This window comes from Syngnathoides biaculeatus, chromosome 3 (assembly GCF_019802595.1).
Source record: "Syngnathoides biaculeatus isolate LvHL_M chromosome 3, ASM1980259v1, whole genome shotgun sequence".
NCBI lineage: Eukaryota > Metazoa > Chordata > Actinopteri > Syngnathiformes > Syngnathidae > Syngnathoides > Syngnathoides biaculeatus.
The window spans coordinates 13,219,721-13,236,073 of NC_084642.1; the positions used below are offsets into that span (position 1 = coordinate 13,219,721).

A 16,353-nucleotide genomic window follows, 5' to 3' on the forward strand; every position below is an offset into this window, starting at 1 on the left:
TGCCGAACGTCAGCACAGTTATGAGGTCTGGGGTTTAAATCTCAACTTTGGCATCCCTAGATTGAGTTTGCGTGTTCTCCCCTTGCTTCTGGGAGGGTTTTCCCCCCGCACTAATGAAACCTCTATAGAACATGAATCGATGAATATAATATAAATCAGAATATGGTCCTGTTATTTTTTCAGGGTGCAATTACCCTCGCCAAAACATACATACACTTTTATGATCTAATGAGAACAATGTCAGCAATCCCACATTTAAGCAATGCAAAGCAAATTTATTTGTGTAGCGCATTTCATACACGAGGTAACTCAATGTGCTTTACATGATTAAAGACATTGGAAAACAAAGAGATAAATATTTAAAACAGCATAAAAACAATAAAAATGACAAACAAAATATTAAAAAAAACAATTAAAATGGCAAACACTGCAAGTAATATGATCAAAAAGTGAAAATATTCTAAAAGGCATGAGGAAAAAAGAAGAGTTTTTGGTTTTAAAAACATTCACACTTTGGGCTGACCTCACCTCTGTTGGCAACGTATTCCATTTGTGTGCAGCATAATAGCTAAATGCCGCTTCGCCATGTTTGCTTTCGACTCTGCGCTCCACTACTTGACCCTGAGTCAGTCGATCTTAATTGTAATTAATTTAATTAGATAATCCGCTATATGCTTTTTGTGTATGTCGCAATAACTAGCAAAACAATGAGTTGATGACATAGTTTAAGACAGAATTCGCAAAAAGTCCGACAAGTTAAATGTAAACACAAACAATTATGATATTGTCATCTTCAGTAGCGCTTGAAGAAAAAGTTTAAAGTTCTTATGGTGTTTTGTCTCGATCCCCTTTGCAATTTACACAAGCCGGAAGGGCTTCCCAGCTCTATTGCCAAATGCGGGGGTTGATTGCACATAGAACCTGTAATATTTTGTTTTGCCTGTTAAAAATAAAACCATATACATTAATGTACACAAAAATGTGTATATAAACATATTTAGGAAACATACAGATGTACAGAAGTAAAGCATCATTCAGGAAAAAGAAGATGGGACACAATTAGTCAAAGCTCGGGCAAATCGATGGATATCAAATACAGTAAAAATGTATAAAAATGTGAAGCCACAATAGACCAGTGTTATTGTGTGTAAAAATATAGATGTTCTGTATTAAAAAAGGCCATGTGATCGCCTGTGATCGTAGTGCTGCAGCCTCGGACCGACGGTGGCGTTGCACACGCTGGCCGCGCCGCCGACCCGCCAGCCGCCGCCTCGGCCCGTCGCGCTGACCTCGCGGTCTGCTCAGCTGACCTGGTTTGAGCCTCTGGAGCCCAACGGAATCATCGAGAGGTGAGTTAGGAGCGTAAACTGCACGTCGAAATGAAGATACGGCTCTGGGAGGTTTTTTTTTTTCTTTCCCAAAATCAAAATGATGCCATCTCACTGTCCCTCCCTCTGCTCTACGCGACCCGTCTGCAGTTGCGAGCTCCATCGCAGAACGGCCTGCCCGCAGCCCCCTCAGCCTGTGAGCCAGCCTTGCGTTACTGGCCCGACGGACATTACGTTCTTCGGCAAGAGGCGGAGCTACAATGTGACAGGTTACCGTGGCTTTAGCTAAGAGGGAAAATGATATCACGACTGTTTTTTGCAATCACTGGACGCTTTATTCGGTACCTCTATGCGAGACAAATTCGGACTTGGCCAATACGCAGGTTTCATTTAAATATCAGTGAAAAGTACATTTATTTCAGTGGTTCAATTAAAAAATTGAATCTGTTTTATACATTCATCAAAAATAAAAAGTGAATTCCCACATGATTTCTACATCCAAAATAATTTGCAGTGCTTGTTATATAATGTTCTAATTGGTTCATTGGGGGGGTTTATTGTATATAAGATGTATCAAAGGTGAAACACACAATCATGATATATTTTACTCTGTTGTCGGGAATTTATATCATAAGACATCTGAAATAAGTTGTCCACAATATTTTACTTGGTTGAGAAATATTAGTGTAATAGTCATAATGTCCTTTCTATATTGTAATAATGCACATTGATGGATTTCATTCTTTCCTATCCCTTAAATATTAGAGGCACATCTCAAAAGTTTGAATTTATGAATGAATATTGTCTGGCAAGCAGTTGAGGGTGTACCCTGCCTCCTCGCCACAGTTACTGTAGCTGGGATTGGCTCCAGCATACCTGCAACCCCACCGAGAGTCACCAGTGGAGAAAATGGATAGATTGATTTATTAATCCCCTAATATGACAGTGTATGTTACAATTTTAACATCTTTGTGAAGATCGTTAGAAGCATATATTAAAACTTTGCTGTGTGCATAAATGAACATGTTTCATGTTGTTGTTGTTGTTTCGTGTGTCAACATATTTGTTTGTACAGGTCTTCGGCCATATTCTGCTTATGAAATCAGAGTAGCGTGCTTTAACAACATGGGCAGCGCCGCCTCCAACTGGACCAGCGTCATCACGCTCAGTGAAGGTCCGTTGCTTCTCACTTCACTACTGATACTGTATTCATAATTAGTGTTTGTACACTAAATACAAGCAGCTACCGTCTCTGTACAGCGCCTCAGTACGTGTCATCGCTGACGGTGGGCAGCAACTTGACAGTCATTTGGCTGGACTGGACGGGCTCCTTCTCCCTGAACGACTACCTGAGGGAGTATACGGTGACCGAAAGCCGGCTCCGGATCTACAGCGGCTTCCACAGCTACCTCCATGTTCCGCGCACGTCACAGAAAAGTGAGGAAGCTCTCACGTGTGGAGTGTGATCAAACATTAATGGACGCTTGAGATTAAATTCCACAGCTGTATCAAATACTCAGTTTGAAACTGCCCTTTGAAAGGTACTTATTTATTATTATCCTGATGTTTATTTTTGGTGGCACGGTGGCTCAGCTGGTAAAGCGTTGGCCTCACTGTTCTGAAGTCCTGGGTTCAATCCCAAACCCGCCTGTGTGGTGTTTGCATGTTCTCCCTGTGCCTCCGTGAGTTTCCTCCTGGCACTCCAGTTTCCTCCCACATTCCAAAAACATGCAACAGTAATTGGAGACTCTAAAATTGCCCCTAGGTGTGATTGTGAGTGCGGCTGTTTGTCTCCGTGTGCCCTGCGATTGGCTGGCAACCAGTTCAGGGTGTACCCCGCCTCCTCCCCGTTGACAGCTGGGATAGGCTCCAGCACTCCCCGCGAGCTTCGTGAGGATAACCGGCTAAGAGGATGGATGGATGGATGGATGGATGGATGGATGGATGGATGGATGGGTGGATGTTTATTTTGTTAGTAGTTTACAGTGGGCAGCACAACTGACTGACACATCTGCCTTTTAGTTCGAGGTTGTTGGTTTGAATCTGGGCTTACGGTGAGAGGTTTGTGTGTTCTCCCCATCTTTGCATTCAGGTAGGTGAGTTTGTTTGAAGACTAATAAACTGAAGCGGTATGAATGTTAAAACTTCAAGCACATGGATCTTCTTCTTCTTTTCCTTTCGGCTTGTCCCGTTAGGGGTCGCCACAGCGTGTCATCTTTTGCCATCTTAGCCTATCTCCTGCATCTTCCTCTCGAACCCCAACTGCCCTCATGTCTTCCCTCACCACATCCATAAACCTTCTCTTTGGTCTTCCTCTCGCTCTTTTGCCTGGGAGCTCCATCCTCAGCATCCTTCTACCAATATACTCACTCTCACGCCTCTGAACATGTCCAAACCATCGAAGTCTGCTCTCTCGAATCTTGTCTCCAAAACATCCAGCTTTGGCTGTCCCTCTAATGAGCTCATTTCTAATCCTATCCAACCTGGTCACTCCGAGCGAGAACCTCAACATCTTCATTTCTGCCACCTCCAGTTCAGATTCCTGTTGTTTCTTCAGTGCCACTGTCTCTAATCCGTACATCATGGCCGGCCTCACCACTGTTTTGTAAACTTTGCCCTTCATCCTAGCAGACACTCTTCTGTCACATAACACACCAGACACCTTTCGCCAGCTGTTCCAACCTGCTTGGACCCGTTTCTTCACTTCCTGACCACACTCTCCATTGCTCTGTATTGTTGACCCCAAGTATTTGAAGTCGTCCACCCTCGCTATCTCTTCTCCATGGAGCTTCACTTTTCCCCCTCCGCCCCTCTCATTCACACACATATATTCTGTTTTACTTCGGCTAATCTTCATTCCTCTCCTTTCCAGTGCATGTCTCCATCTTTCCAATTGTTCCTCTGCATGCTCCCTGCTTTCACTGCATATGACAATATCATCTGCGAACATCATGGTCCAAGGGGATTCCAGTCTAACCTCATCTGTCAGCCTATCCATTACCACTGCAAACAGGAAGGGGCTTAGAGCTGATCCCTGATGCAGTCCCACCTCCACCTTAAATTCCTCTGTCACACCTAAGGCACACCTCACCATTGTTCTGCTGCCATCATACATGTCCTGTACTATTTTAACATACTTCTCTGCCACACCAGACTTACGCATGCAGTACCACAGTTCCTCTCTTGGTACTCTGTCATAGGCTTTCTCTAGATCCACAAAGACGCAATGTAGCTCCTTCTGACCTTCTCTGTACTTTTCCACGAGCATCCTCAAGGCAAATAATGCATCTGTGGTACTCTTTCTAGGCATGAAACCATACTGTTGCTCGCAGATACTTACTTCTGTCCTGAGTCTAGCCTCCACTACTCTTTCCCATAACAACATTGTGTGGCTCATCAACTTTATTCCTCTATAGTTCCCACAGCTCTGAACATCCCCTTTGTTCTTAAAAATGGGAACTAGAACACTTTTCCTCCATTCTTCAGGCATCTTTTCGCCCGCTAGTATTCTGTTGAATAAGTTGGTCAAAAACTCCACAGCCATCTCTCCAAATTGCTTCCATACCTCTACCGGTATGTCATCAGGACCAACTGCCTTTCCATTTTTCATCCTTTGTAGTGCCTTTCTGACTTCCCCCTTAGTAATCATTTCCACTTCCTGGTCCTTCACTCTTGCCTCTTCAACTCTTCCTTCTCTCTCATTTTCTTCATTCATCAACTTCTCAAAGTATTCTTTCCATCTATTTAGCACACTACCGGCACCAGTCAACACATTTCCATCTCTATCCTTAATCACCTAACCTGCTGCACATCCTTCCCATCTCTATCCCTCTGTCTGGCCAACCTGTAGAGATCCTTTTCTCCTTCTTTCGTGTCCAACCTGGTGTACATGTCTTCATATGCCTCTTGTTTAGCCTTTGCCACCTCTACCTTTGCCCTACGTCGCATCTCGATGTACTCCTTTCGCCTCTCCTCAGTCCTCTCAGTATCCCACTTCTTCTTCGCTAATCTCTTTCCTTGTATGACTCCCTGTATTTTGGGGTTCCACCACCAAGTCTCCTTCTCCCCTTTCCTACCAGATGACACACCAAGTACTCTCCTGCCTGTCTCTCTGATCACCTTGGCTGTCGTCGTCCAGTCTTCCGGGAGCTTCGGTTGTCCATCGAGAGCCTGTCTCACCTCTTTCCGGAAGGCCGCACAACATTCTTCCTTTCTCAGCTTCCACCACATGGTTCTCTGCTCTACCTTTGTCTTCTTAATCTTCCTACCCATCAACAGAATCATCCTACATACTACCATCCTATGCTGTCGAGCTACACTCTCCCCTACCACTACTTTACAGTCAGTAACCTCCTTCAGATTACATCGTCTGCACAAAATATAATCTACCTGCGTGGTTCTACCGCCGCTCTTGTAGGTCACTATATGTTCCTCCCTCTTCTGGAAATAAGTGTTCACTACAGCCATCTCCATCCTTTTTGCAAAGTCCACCACCATCTGCCCTTCAAAGTTCCTTTCCTGGATGCTGTACTTACCCATCACTTCTTCATCGCCCCTGTTTCCTTTACCAATATGTCCATTACAATCTGCACCAATCACAACTCTCTCCCTGTCTGGGATGCTCAGAACTACTTCATCTAGTTCCTTCCAGAATTTCTCTTTCAACTCTAGGTCACATCCTACCTGTGGTGCATAGCCGCTAACCACATTATACATAACACCCTCAATTTCAAATTTTAGTCTCATCACTCGATCTGATACTCTTTTCACCTCCAAGACATTCTTAGCCAGCTCTTCCTTTAAAATAACCCCTACTCCATTTCTCTTCCCATCTACTCCGTGGTAGAATAATTTAAACCCTGCTCCCAAACTTCTAGCCTTACTACCTTTCCACCTGCTCTCTTGGATGCACAGAATATCAACCTTTCTCCTAATCATCATGTCAACCAACTCCTGTGCTTTTCCTGTCGTAGTCCCAACATTCAAAGTCCCTACACTCAGTTGTAGGCTCTGTGCATTCCTCTTTTTCTTCTGACGCTGGATCCGGTTTCCTCCTCTTCTTTGTCTTCGACCCACAGTAGCTGAATTTCCACCGACGCCCTGCAGGTTAGCAGTGCCGGGGGCGGGCGTTGTTAACCCGGGCCACGACCGATCCGGTATGGGATTCTTTAGATGAACGCTCATATTTGTTTGGCACAGTTTTTACGCCGGATGCCCTTCCTGACGCAACCCTCTGCATTTATCCGGGCTTGGGACCGGCCTACAGATTGCACTGGTTTGTGCCCCCGTAGGGCTGCATTTTCAAGCACATGGATAAACAGTTCAATTAAGACCTCTCTAACAGTAGCAGGCAAACTGAGCATTGTTATGCAGATATGATTTGGTGCATGTTGCGCCTTCAAAACAATTGTGAAATATGCTTTTGTGTGTTCCCCTTCAGCCGTGCTGCTATAAAGAATCTCTAAACAATTATTTCCATTCATACAAATACAGGAGGATTTCTTCCACCTGGCACGTCATTTTCCAAACCTGTCAAAAACAGCCTTCTCCACCGGTATTCTCACATGACAACATCTCCCCCCCCACCCCACCCCCCATGTCCTCCACAGCGCTGTCATTTCGGGTGACTTGTACCACAGAGAGCGGCAGCGCCACCACTCCCACCATCAGGTATAGCCCCGCTTCAGGACTCGGTCCTGTTGATCCCGAAGATCAAAGTCAAGAGGGAGTGAGCGTGTCAGCGGCACCGATCTACTCTGAGCTGTGGTTCATTTTGCTGTTGGCGCTGCTGGGTCTCTTCCTGCTGGCCATCTTGTTGGGCCTCCTTCTGCAAAGGTATTCTCAACCGTTGTAACCCGAGATATGACCGATAGAATATTCCAATTTTCTCTGTTGCTGTGTGGTAATTAATAAAGTTAGGTTATGTTATATTAATACTTGCCAATGAATGCAAGTTAGGAAGTGCAATATTATTTATATTGATTTGCAATGTATAATGATGGATTATAATACAATGATTATGTAATAATAGTATAAAACATCAATACAGTTGTACTGCCTATTAAAATTTAAGGTGTCACATCACACAATTGTATCATTACTTTTTTTTTTAATGAATAAAAGTCACATTTGGTACCAAGTAGAACAACAGAGTGGGAATGTTATCCCTCTTATCATTCGTAGGACTCTGAGGAAGAATCCTTCAGCCAGAGATCGCCCCCCGCTGGTCATGCTGCAGAAGAGCAGGAAGGCTGGAGGAGAAAAGTCCACGGTGAGGAAAAGAGAAATCGGACGTGCTGACTCAAAACGGGGAACAACAAACATCTGTGGTCGGATAAAAGGAAAGTCAAATGAAAAAAAAAAAAACATTTCAGTGATGATGATGACGACATATGGGTGACATTTGAAAGGATTTTTTTCCAAATCACTTTTAAATTTATAATGAAATCACATGGAGTGACGTTTATTTATTTATTGTGTTGTTACAATTTTTGCACATTAGAATGGCAAATCTTGGATCGTGCGTTTACCTTTGCGCCACTAGAGGGCGCTGAAGAAACATTTACAATACCTCTATTAAGAAAATAATGGGAATAAAATCCGGGAATGGCAACTGACTAGCCAACCCTAACACATTGACTCTTGAGCCTGAATGAGATTAAAATATAGATCTATAATGTTATGTGGGAAAACAATGTAGTTAGTTTACTATGTATACCTATTTCACCAGTGTTCGTTGTGTTATGTCAACTACAAAAAAAAGGCACTGACTTTTTCTGGTCATACACACTGTATGCATTGTAACATTTTTCTTGTTCACTTGTGTTGTTGTTTACTCGTTACTTGTGTCCCTTCTCCTTTTCCTTATTGTGTCATTCATTGAATTCAAACATCTTTCTTCTAATGTGTATCGATTTGAGCCACTCTTTCACTTCCTTGCCCTTTGTGTCCCTCCCTCAGAGGCCTCATCCCGACTTGTGTTCAAAACATCATCCCGGCCGTGGCCTTGGTCCCGATCGCCTCACAGTAAGACTTTAGCCAATGTCGGACAACCCTAAATTTCCACTTTTATTGTTTCCCCCCCCCCGACCCCTTTGCAGTTTGACACTGTAGCAGGCTGTGTTGAGATCAACAACGTAACGCTTAAAAGCTACACTGTGTACACGGAGGTACTGTGCACTGCGCAAGCATGCTGTCTTTGTGTGCGTGTCTGTGTGTGTGCATGCGAAGTGTGTCAGCTAGAGACGATAGTTATAAACTGGTAAAGGCACCGCTCAACCAGTACGGGACAACAATAGAAAAACTTGACCATGAAAAACTCCCAAGTAATGGATTTCGCTGGGGACCAGGACCAAGGCCTACTACTAATAACAAAAATGTGTGAATAATTGAGTGTGTGTGTGTGTCCCAAAAAATAGGTTGGCAATTGTGTAGAATTGCCACAAGGAGAGGCTCATAAAACATCAACACAATGTATATTGGAGTCACTGATGGTGTCGTGGTACACACGCCTGCCTTTGTTGCGGGCCGCGTGAGATCGATTCCCGCTCCCTGATGGTGTCGATATCTGCCCTGCGACTGACTGGCGACCAGTTCAGGGTGTCGTCTCCCTTTCGCTTGAAGCTAGCTGAGATATGCTCCGGGTTTCCTGCAACCCCTGTGAGGATAAGCGGCTTGGATAATGACATTACAATGTATATTGCATGTGCCCAAAGTCTAGCCTGAGGGGCATTTTTTATTGGCCAGGTGCTTATTCTAATAATTTTTAAAAATGTAACATATTTAAAAGATAGGATAATATAATTTATAACAAAGTTGAATGATCTGTTTTGTTATACAAAAAAATTCTAAAACTTTATTAAAAAAAAAAAGGTTCACCTTTCTGTAAAATCCCAAGTACATTAACCCCCGCAACCCTCGTGAGGATAAGCGGCATAGAAAATGGATGGATGGATTATAATTTCATTTGGCCGTGTATACTTTTTGTGACATTTTTGTTTAGTAGGGTGCTGTGAAATGTTTTGAATGGAAATATACGTAATTTTTTTGCCCCGTTCTCCTCATTTTGAGACGTCAAAAAAAAATTATATCAGACAAGTAGAACCTAAGTAAACATAAAATGGAGATTTGAAATTGTGATTTTATTTCAAATTCCGCATTTGAAATACTAGCAATTGACATTTATGATCGGCATATTTTGAATTACAGATTCAGAAGACAATGAGAGTACTGCGGCTAAGTTTATGGTGGGCCAGTGTGGATAAAATATTTGCCCTCTGAACCCAAGAATTTGTTTTTGCCATCCTCAAAAGAAAAAATTGGAATCATGTGCGTGGTTGGGGGGGGTGGGGGGGTATGTTTGTGTATAATTGGCAATGTTTCTTTCACATCTCTACTTTTTTTTCCACTTAAGTATAGTCACCATTTCAAAACAGTATTTTGTTTACTTGTCTCTGATATTTACATTTCTTTGATGATTCTTAAAACTTGTGGGGAAACTCTGCCCCCCCCCAACCCCCCAAAAAAAAGACTTTCGGGGGGGGGGCAGATATTCTTTCATGGGCCTCAGCAAAAGTTGGAAAAAACTGTTTTACATGAAGTGCGCCGAGGAATTGCAGTAAGTGCCAGCTCTGACTAAAGTCCAAACGTGCATTTCAGGGCCTGTCCGACACCAAGATAGCGGGCGCCGGCTCCGCGTTCCACCCCATGTCGGTCCTGAGGGTCCCCAGGCAGACGGACCTGACTCGGGGCTTCTCCCATCATCCTTTGCACCGCAGCCTCACCCAGCTGATTGACGGGAAGGCTCCGGCGACAGAAGAGGGCTGCTGGGACAACCCTCTGGAACCGGCGCTGGTGAGTTGCCATCGTGGTAGCCAACGTTCACGGTCGAAAGAGAGGGTGGGAGTGTGCCGAAAGTCTACACACCCCTGTTCTAATGCCAGTTTTGGGGAGAATTCCAGAAAATATGTATTAAACCAAGATAAATAATGCTATACCATGAATGCGTCCTCTAACCTGTACAATTCCATAGAATAAAATATTATCTTTTCAACTGCATTAGTAAAGATAAACTGGCATAATCTGGTTGCAAAATTGTGCACACCCTCTTAAGAAGGACTGTGGATCACATTCAAAGTCATGCCATTCAAAAGGAATTTTCACACACCTGCTTCTCATTAACCGCATATGAACTTCTGATGTTCTCGTAGGAGGGCGGCATGGTGGCTTGGTTGATAAAGCGTTGGAATCACAGTTCTGAGATCTCGAGTTCAATCCCGGACCCGCATGTGTGGAGTTTGCATGTTCTTCCCCATCCCTGCGTGGGGTTTCTCCAGGCACTCCGGTTTCCTCCCACATCCCAAAAACATGCAACATAAATTGGACACTCTAAATTGCCACTAGGTGTGATTGTGAGTGCGGCTGTTTGTCTCTATGTGCCCTCCGATTGGCTGGCAACCAGTTCAGGGCTCCTGCCCGTTGACAGCTGGCCCCTTGACCCTTGTGAGGATAATCAGCAAAGAAAATGCATGGATGGATGGATGTTCTAGTAGGATTTTCCTTGTCTTTTTTAAAATATTGTTTTTATTGTTGGGCGGCACGGTGGATCAGCTGTTAAAGCATTGGCCTCACGGTTCTGAGGCCCCGTGTTCGATCCCGGCCCCACCTGTGTGGAGTCTGCATGTTCTTCCCGTGCCTACGTGGGTTTCCTCCCACATCCCAAAAACATGCAACATTAATTGGACACTCAAAATTGCCCCTAGGTGTGATTGTGGGTGCGGCTGTTTGTCTCCATGTGCCCTCCGATTGGCTGGCAACCAGTTCAGGGCTCCTGCCCGTTGACAGCTGGCCCCTTGACCCTTGTGAGGATAATCAGCAAAGAAAATGCATGGATTGATGGATGTTCTAGTAGGATTTTCCTTGTCTTTTTTAAAATATTGTTTTTATTGTTGGGCGGCACGGTGGATCAGCTGTTAAAGCGTTGGCCTCACGGTTCTGAGGCCCCGTGTTCGATCCCGGCCCCACCTGTGTGGAGTCTGCATGTTCGATCCCGGCCTCACCTGTGTGGAGTCTGCATGTTCTTCCCGTGCCTACGTGGGTTTCCTCCCACATCCCAAAAACATGCAACATTAATTGGACATTCTAAATTGTCCCATAGGTGCGATTTTGAGTGCGGCTGTTTGTCTCCATGTGCCCTCCGATTGGCTGGCAACCAGTTCAGGGTGTATCCTGCCTCCTGTCTGTTGACAGCTGGGATAGGCTCCAGCACTCCCGCAACCCTCGTGAGGATAAGCGACAAAGAAAATGGATGGATGGATGGATGTTTTTATTGTGTACAGTATTTAGTTGCTTTCCAGACTGATATTTTGAAGGCACTTCAGTCGCTGACATTACAAAAAAAATGGCATTTTAACAAAGGTGTGTAGAGTTTTAAATTTGGCATTTTAACAGTGGAGTGTAGAATTTTCACTTCCGCCGAGGAAGATGGACGGACAATCTGAAGATCCTGATGTTGTTTTAGTTCGCAGAGGAAGACTTTGCAGATGCCATCAAGTCTTTGAGTTGCGTGAGAACGGAGCACGCCACCTTCACCGACACGCATCTTTAAGATGCTGCACCTAATCAGGTATGACCAGACTATCTGATGGGGGCCGTGTGTCACATGGTTGAAGCCACCGGCAGAAGGATAATTAATGTGCAGCCATAAAGTCGTCAAAAGGAAGCAAACAGTGTAAGCGGGGGAAAACAATGGAACGTTTACCGTAGTTAGTACAAGTGCTAAGAACCGGATTGCTCAATGAACTAACATTCGGGAGTCTCAGTTGAATAGAAGCAGAAGCAGCGTGCGTATGCGTGTACTCTACGTGACTGTGCTGTAGTAGAAAGTAACCATGTTGTATATCGCGTACGTTTATATTTTAGATATAGTTTTAAGTAGATTTACGTCCTCTTGCCTGCTCCCGCGAGTCACCGTGCCTCATTTCAACGCGTCTTGTAGTTGAGTCACATGACTTGTAACGGCCTTCCTGTTTACAGTACTTTGTGATTTTTAGTGTCAACTTTTTATTTCCTCACGTGACGTATCCTCGATGCACTGTTGTTGTTTTCATTGAAACAAAGTGAGATAATTTAATACTGTGTAAACGTTTAGTCTTAGTTGTCTTGCGTGTTATAATGTGTACATTAATACTCCTGTAGTTGTAAAATGAAATTGTTGTTATTCTGTACAAAACTTGCGCCTAATGTATTGTCAAGACATTTTTTTTTTTTTTTTTTACTGTGGCAGTATTATCTGTTTGCTGTATATGAATCATTATTTATAGTCAAATATAAGTGGTGTGGCCAACACAATCATTGTGCTTTTTTTTTTTATTTTCATTTTTTTTGTATTTAAAACACTCACACACACAAGCGCAATATAAAAAAAAAATTGCTGAAATATTAATTGAAACAATCCAACTCCCGGATTTGGAATTTGTATTGCGTTCGGTCCTTTCTGTTGTATTGATATTTGTTGTATACAGCGGGAAAGCTGTGGCTGAGTTGCTAGTGTGTCTCATCCAATGACCAAAGGGTTGCAGGTTCAAGTCCCGATTTAATGTTCAATCGGGCAAGACACTGAACCCTGGATATTGGGACCACGGACAGAACTTAATTAGGAGTCACACTCAGTCATACAATAATCAGGTTGTATGTACCATAATTTCCGATGTACAAGCCACAACCTTTTTCACACGCTTTCAACCCTGCGGTTTATGCGGTGGTGCGGCTGATTTGTGCATTTTTTTCTAACAACCTGCAAAGGGGGCACTCGAGCGGAAAAGGTAAGCGCGAGACCGAATATATGTGCCGAGGAAGTGATTTTTACCGGCCCTGTTAGCGCTGCGCTAACGTGTTGCTGCTGTGTTACTGGCGTGTCTCAATGATATTTACTGGTAAGTTTTATTTTAACTGTTCCTGCTAGCGTTAAACTCTTTCTATGTACCGTCTTTCTTTGTAAATATCTTGTTTCAGTGTGGGCACTTGCAGCTTTTACACAGCTGCGGTGTATGTATGTACCAAATGGTATTTCCTTTACAAATGTACTATGTGAGGCTTGTAACCAGGTGCGAGATTACGGTAGTTAGGTCGGCTCTCCCTTCATCAAAATTCTGTTCACGTTCCATGTGTTTGTGATTTTTTTTTTTTCATTATTTTTTATTTATTTTTTTTTAAATGAGACCATGGTAATCCATTCCAAAACATTTTATTGCTATCTTTACCTGGACTTTTTTTTTTTCTTTTTTTTTTTTTTTAAGGATTTAATCTTTTTAGAAGTGGCACGGTGGATCAGCTGGTAAAGCGTTGGCCTCACAGTTCTGAGGTGCGGGGTTCAATCACGGACCCGCCTGTGTGGAGTTTGCATGTTCTCCCCGTGCCTGTGTGGGTTTTCTCTGGGCACTCCGGTTTCTTCCCACATCCCAAAAACATGCACCATTAATTGGAGACTCTAAATTGCACATAGGTGTGATTGTGAGTGTGACTGTTTGTCTCTATGTGCGCTGCGATTGGCTGGCAACCGGTTCAGGGTGTACCGCACCTCCTGCCCCTGACAGCTGGGATGGGCTCCAGCACTCCCCGTGACCCTCATGAGGATAAGCGACACAAGAAAATAGCTGGATAATCTTTTCAGAGGGAAAAGTAAAAAGACAGCACAAATGATATGATTCCGTAAGTGTGCACACCTAATTATGGCTTGGGATGCGGCGCATTTTCCTTTTTGGGGGGACTGAACCAGCAACTTTTTTTTTTTTTTTTAAATTCAAACTGATGTTTTCTGCTGAGTTCACCAAACACTGGCTTAGTTCACATGTACCATGTACACACACACACACACCCACACACTCACACTGTGGCCGGTCTCACTATACGAAAAGAGGCAGCGTTAATTTACTTTTTTCCCCCGCGTCCCTTCAGGGAGCATCAAGGCAAGTTGGAAATGAAGAAAAGTGGCAGTGAGAAAGAAAGACGGCCTCACTCAAGGTCGCCAGTCAAGGGCGTGCGCGCACACACATTCGAGAGGGGGCTTGTTCGCAACTACTGTCAACCACGGAAGGGAGGAGAGCGAGGTGGTGAAATGAGAGCGTGCGAAGTGATTGTAAAGGACAGTGTGGCCCTGAGCCACACGCACGCACACAAAAACACGCTTTTATTAAAGTCATAAATCATTGTGACGACATGCGCCGTCTCAAAAGAGGAGACTGTCTGAAAGAGGTTAGTGAAATAAAGACACACACACACACACACCGATCATTTTAGGGGGAAATTCAGCTGTTACTGTTTTGGTTTTATTTTGCTCGGGGGTTGTGCTGTCCCACAACATACTCGCAGGTGAAAACTTCCTCAGCTACCTTCATCGACTCCAACAGAAGTTGCCAACCATTCTTGGTTGGAATATCCATCCATCCATTTTCTGAGCTGCTTATCCTCACAAGGGATGCAGGAGTGCTTGAGCCTATCCCTGCTGTCATAGGTCAGGAGGGAGGGTAGACCCTGAACTAGTTGCCAGCCAATCAAAGAAACAACCAGTTGCACTCACAATCACACCTAGGGGCAACCTGGAGTGTCCAATTGATGTTGCAAGTTTTTGGGATGTGGGAGGGAACCGGAGTGCCCGGAGAAAACCCACGCAGGCGTGGGGAGAACATGCAAACTCCACACAGGCGGTGCCGGGATCGAACCCGGGTCCTCAGAACTGTGAGGCCAACCCTCTAGAGCTGTTCCACCATGCTGCTCGTTTGTTTTTAAAGGATTCTAATCATACAAAGTTACCTTGTATATGAAATGTGCCATATAAATACATTTTCTATTGTTCTACTGTCAGGTGAGATTAACTAGTTAAACGCGTTTTTCTTTTTTTAAACTACTCTACATACCCCTACTTTTTTTTTTAAATTAAATAATAAATAAATAATAATAATGAATACAATTATAGAATATACTCTGGGCTCACCAACCTTTTTGAGGCTGAGGGCTACTTCGTGAGCACCGGTTATATGAAGGGCTACATGATGAACTTGTTTGCAGTACACTTATACTAAACAAATACAGTAAAGCCTCAGTTCTCTTAACATCCCCGTTATCGAACAAATCTGTTTTTGAACGAAAATTTTGAGATTTTTTTGCTTCGTTTTTCGAACGAAAATCAGTACTCGAACGCCCCAAAAAAAACGGAAATGACATGACGCGCGCGGCGCAAGCAGTTGACCCACCCGCGACGCGTTTTGTTATTGTCAATTCGAATGGCCCCCATGGGAAAAAAAAAAAAAAAAATGGAAATGACATAACGCGCCCGGCGCAACCAGCGCACTTTTGTTATTCTGTATAACGCAGCCTCTGTACACAGACGTGTCCCGGTACTGATTGTTGTTTTCTTCTTATCGAGGACTACCTTATTAACCCCCAATCATGGTTCCAAAGAAGGCAAGTTGCTTGTTTAAAGTTATTCTGCACTTTTGTTGCTAAAAAAAAAAAAGTTTACGAGGCGGGGGGCCAAGTCGCGACGGATACGGTCTAGCGTACTCTACTCCTAAAGTATACATTTTAAACAAAAAAAATAGATTTCTTAAATTAGTGCTTACGGTCATGTTACCCTGAGAAGGCCCGATCTCGTCAGGTCTCGTAAGCTAAACGGGTTTGGCCCTGGTTCGTACTTGGAATGGGAGACCGCCTGGGAATACCAGGTGCTGTAAGCTTCTCTCCCCGGCTAAATGCAGAGGGGTTGCGTCAGGAAAGGCATCCGACGTAAAACTGTGCCAAACAAATATGCATTCATCTAAGATGACATGCTATGGCGACCCCTAATGGGACAAGCCAAAAGGAAAAGAAGAAGACTTTGTAAAGTATTTAAATTATACATGCATTCCTACTATGCAGTTTATTATCAGGAAAAGCTAAAAAAAAATGCTTTAAAAAGGCATTTTTTTAGGCTTAGAACGCATTATTTCTTTTTCCATTCATTGTAATGGGAAACATCAATTCGGTTTTC

The 16,353-nt window shown here is 43.7% G+C and overlaps 1 protein-coding gene across 6 annotated transcripts in view; it reads left to right on the forward strand.

Annotated features, from left to right (window-relative positions):
* ush2a (Usher syndrome 2A (autosomal recessive, mild)) overlaps nucleotides 1–12,664 on the forward strand; it is a 207,714-nt gene extending 195,050 nt beyond the window's left edge. For 4 of the 6 annotated variants that reach the window (XM_061814394.1, XM_061814397.1, XM_061814396.1 and 1 more), the window contains 9 exons: nucleotides 1,204–1,349; nucleotides 1,479–1,597; nucleotides 2,404–2,502; nucleotides 2,589–2,765; nucleotides 6,938–7,163; nucleotides 7,512–7,599; nucleotides 8,429–8,497; nucleotides 9,987–10,181; nucleotides 11,848–12,664. In XM_061814394.1, the coding sequence (XP_061670378.1) occupies nucleotides 1,204–1,349; nucleotides 1,479–1,597; nucleotides 2,404–2,502; nucleotides 2,589–2,765; nucleotides 6,938–7,163; nucleotides 7,512–7,599; nucleotides 8,429–8,497; nucleotides 9,987–10,181; nucleotides 11,848–11,934 (1,206 nt within the window). In that variant the 3' untranslated portion in view covers nucleotides 11,935–12,664. Of the gene's footprint in view, nucleotides 1–1,203; nucleotides 1,350–1,478; nucleotides 1,598–2,403; nucleotides 2,503–2,588; nucleotides 2,766–6,937; nucleotides 7,164–7,511; nucleotides 7,600–8,288; nucleotides 8,355–8,428; nucleotides 8,498–9,986; nucleotides 10,182–11,847 lie in introns of all 6 variants that reach the window. The other 2 variants (XM_061814395.1, XM_061814398.1) reach the window with 2 other exon arrangements.
* The last annotated feature ends 3,689 nt before the right edge of the window (nucleotides 12,665–16,353 follow it).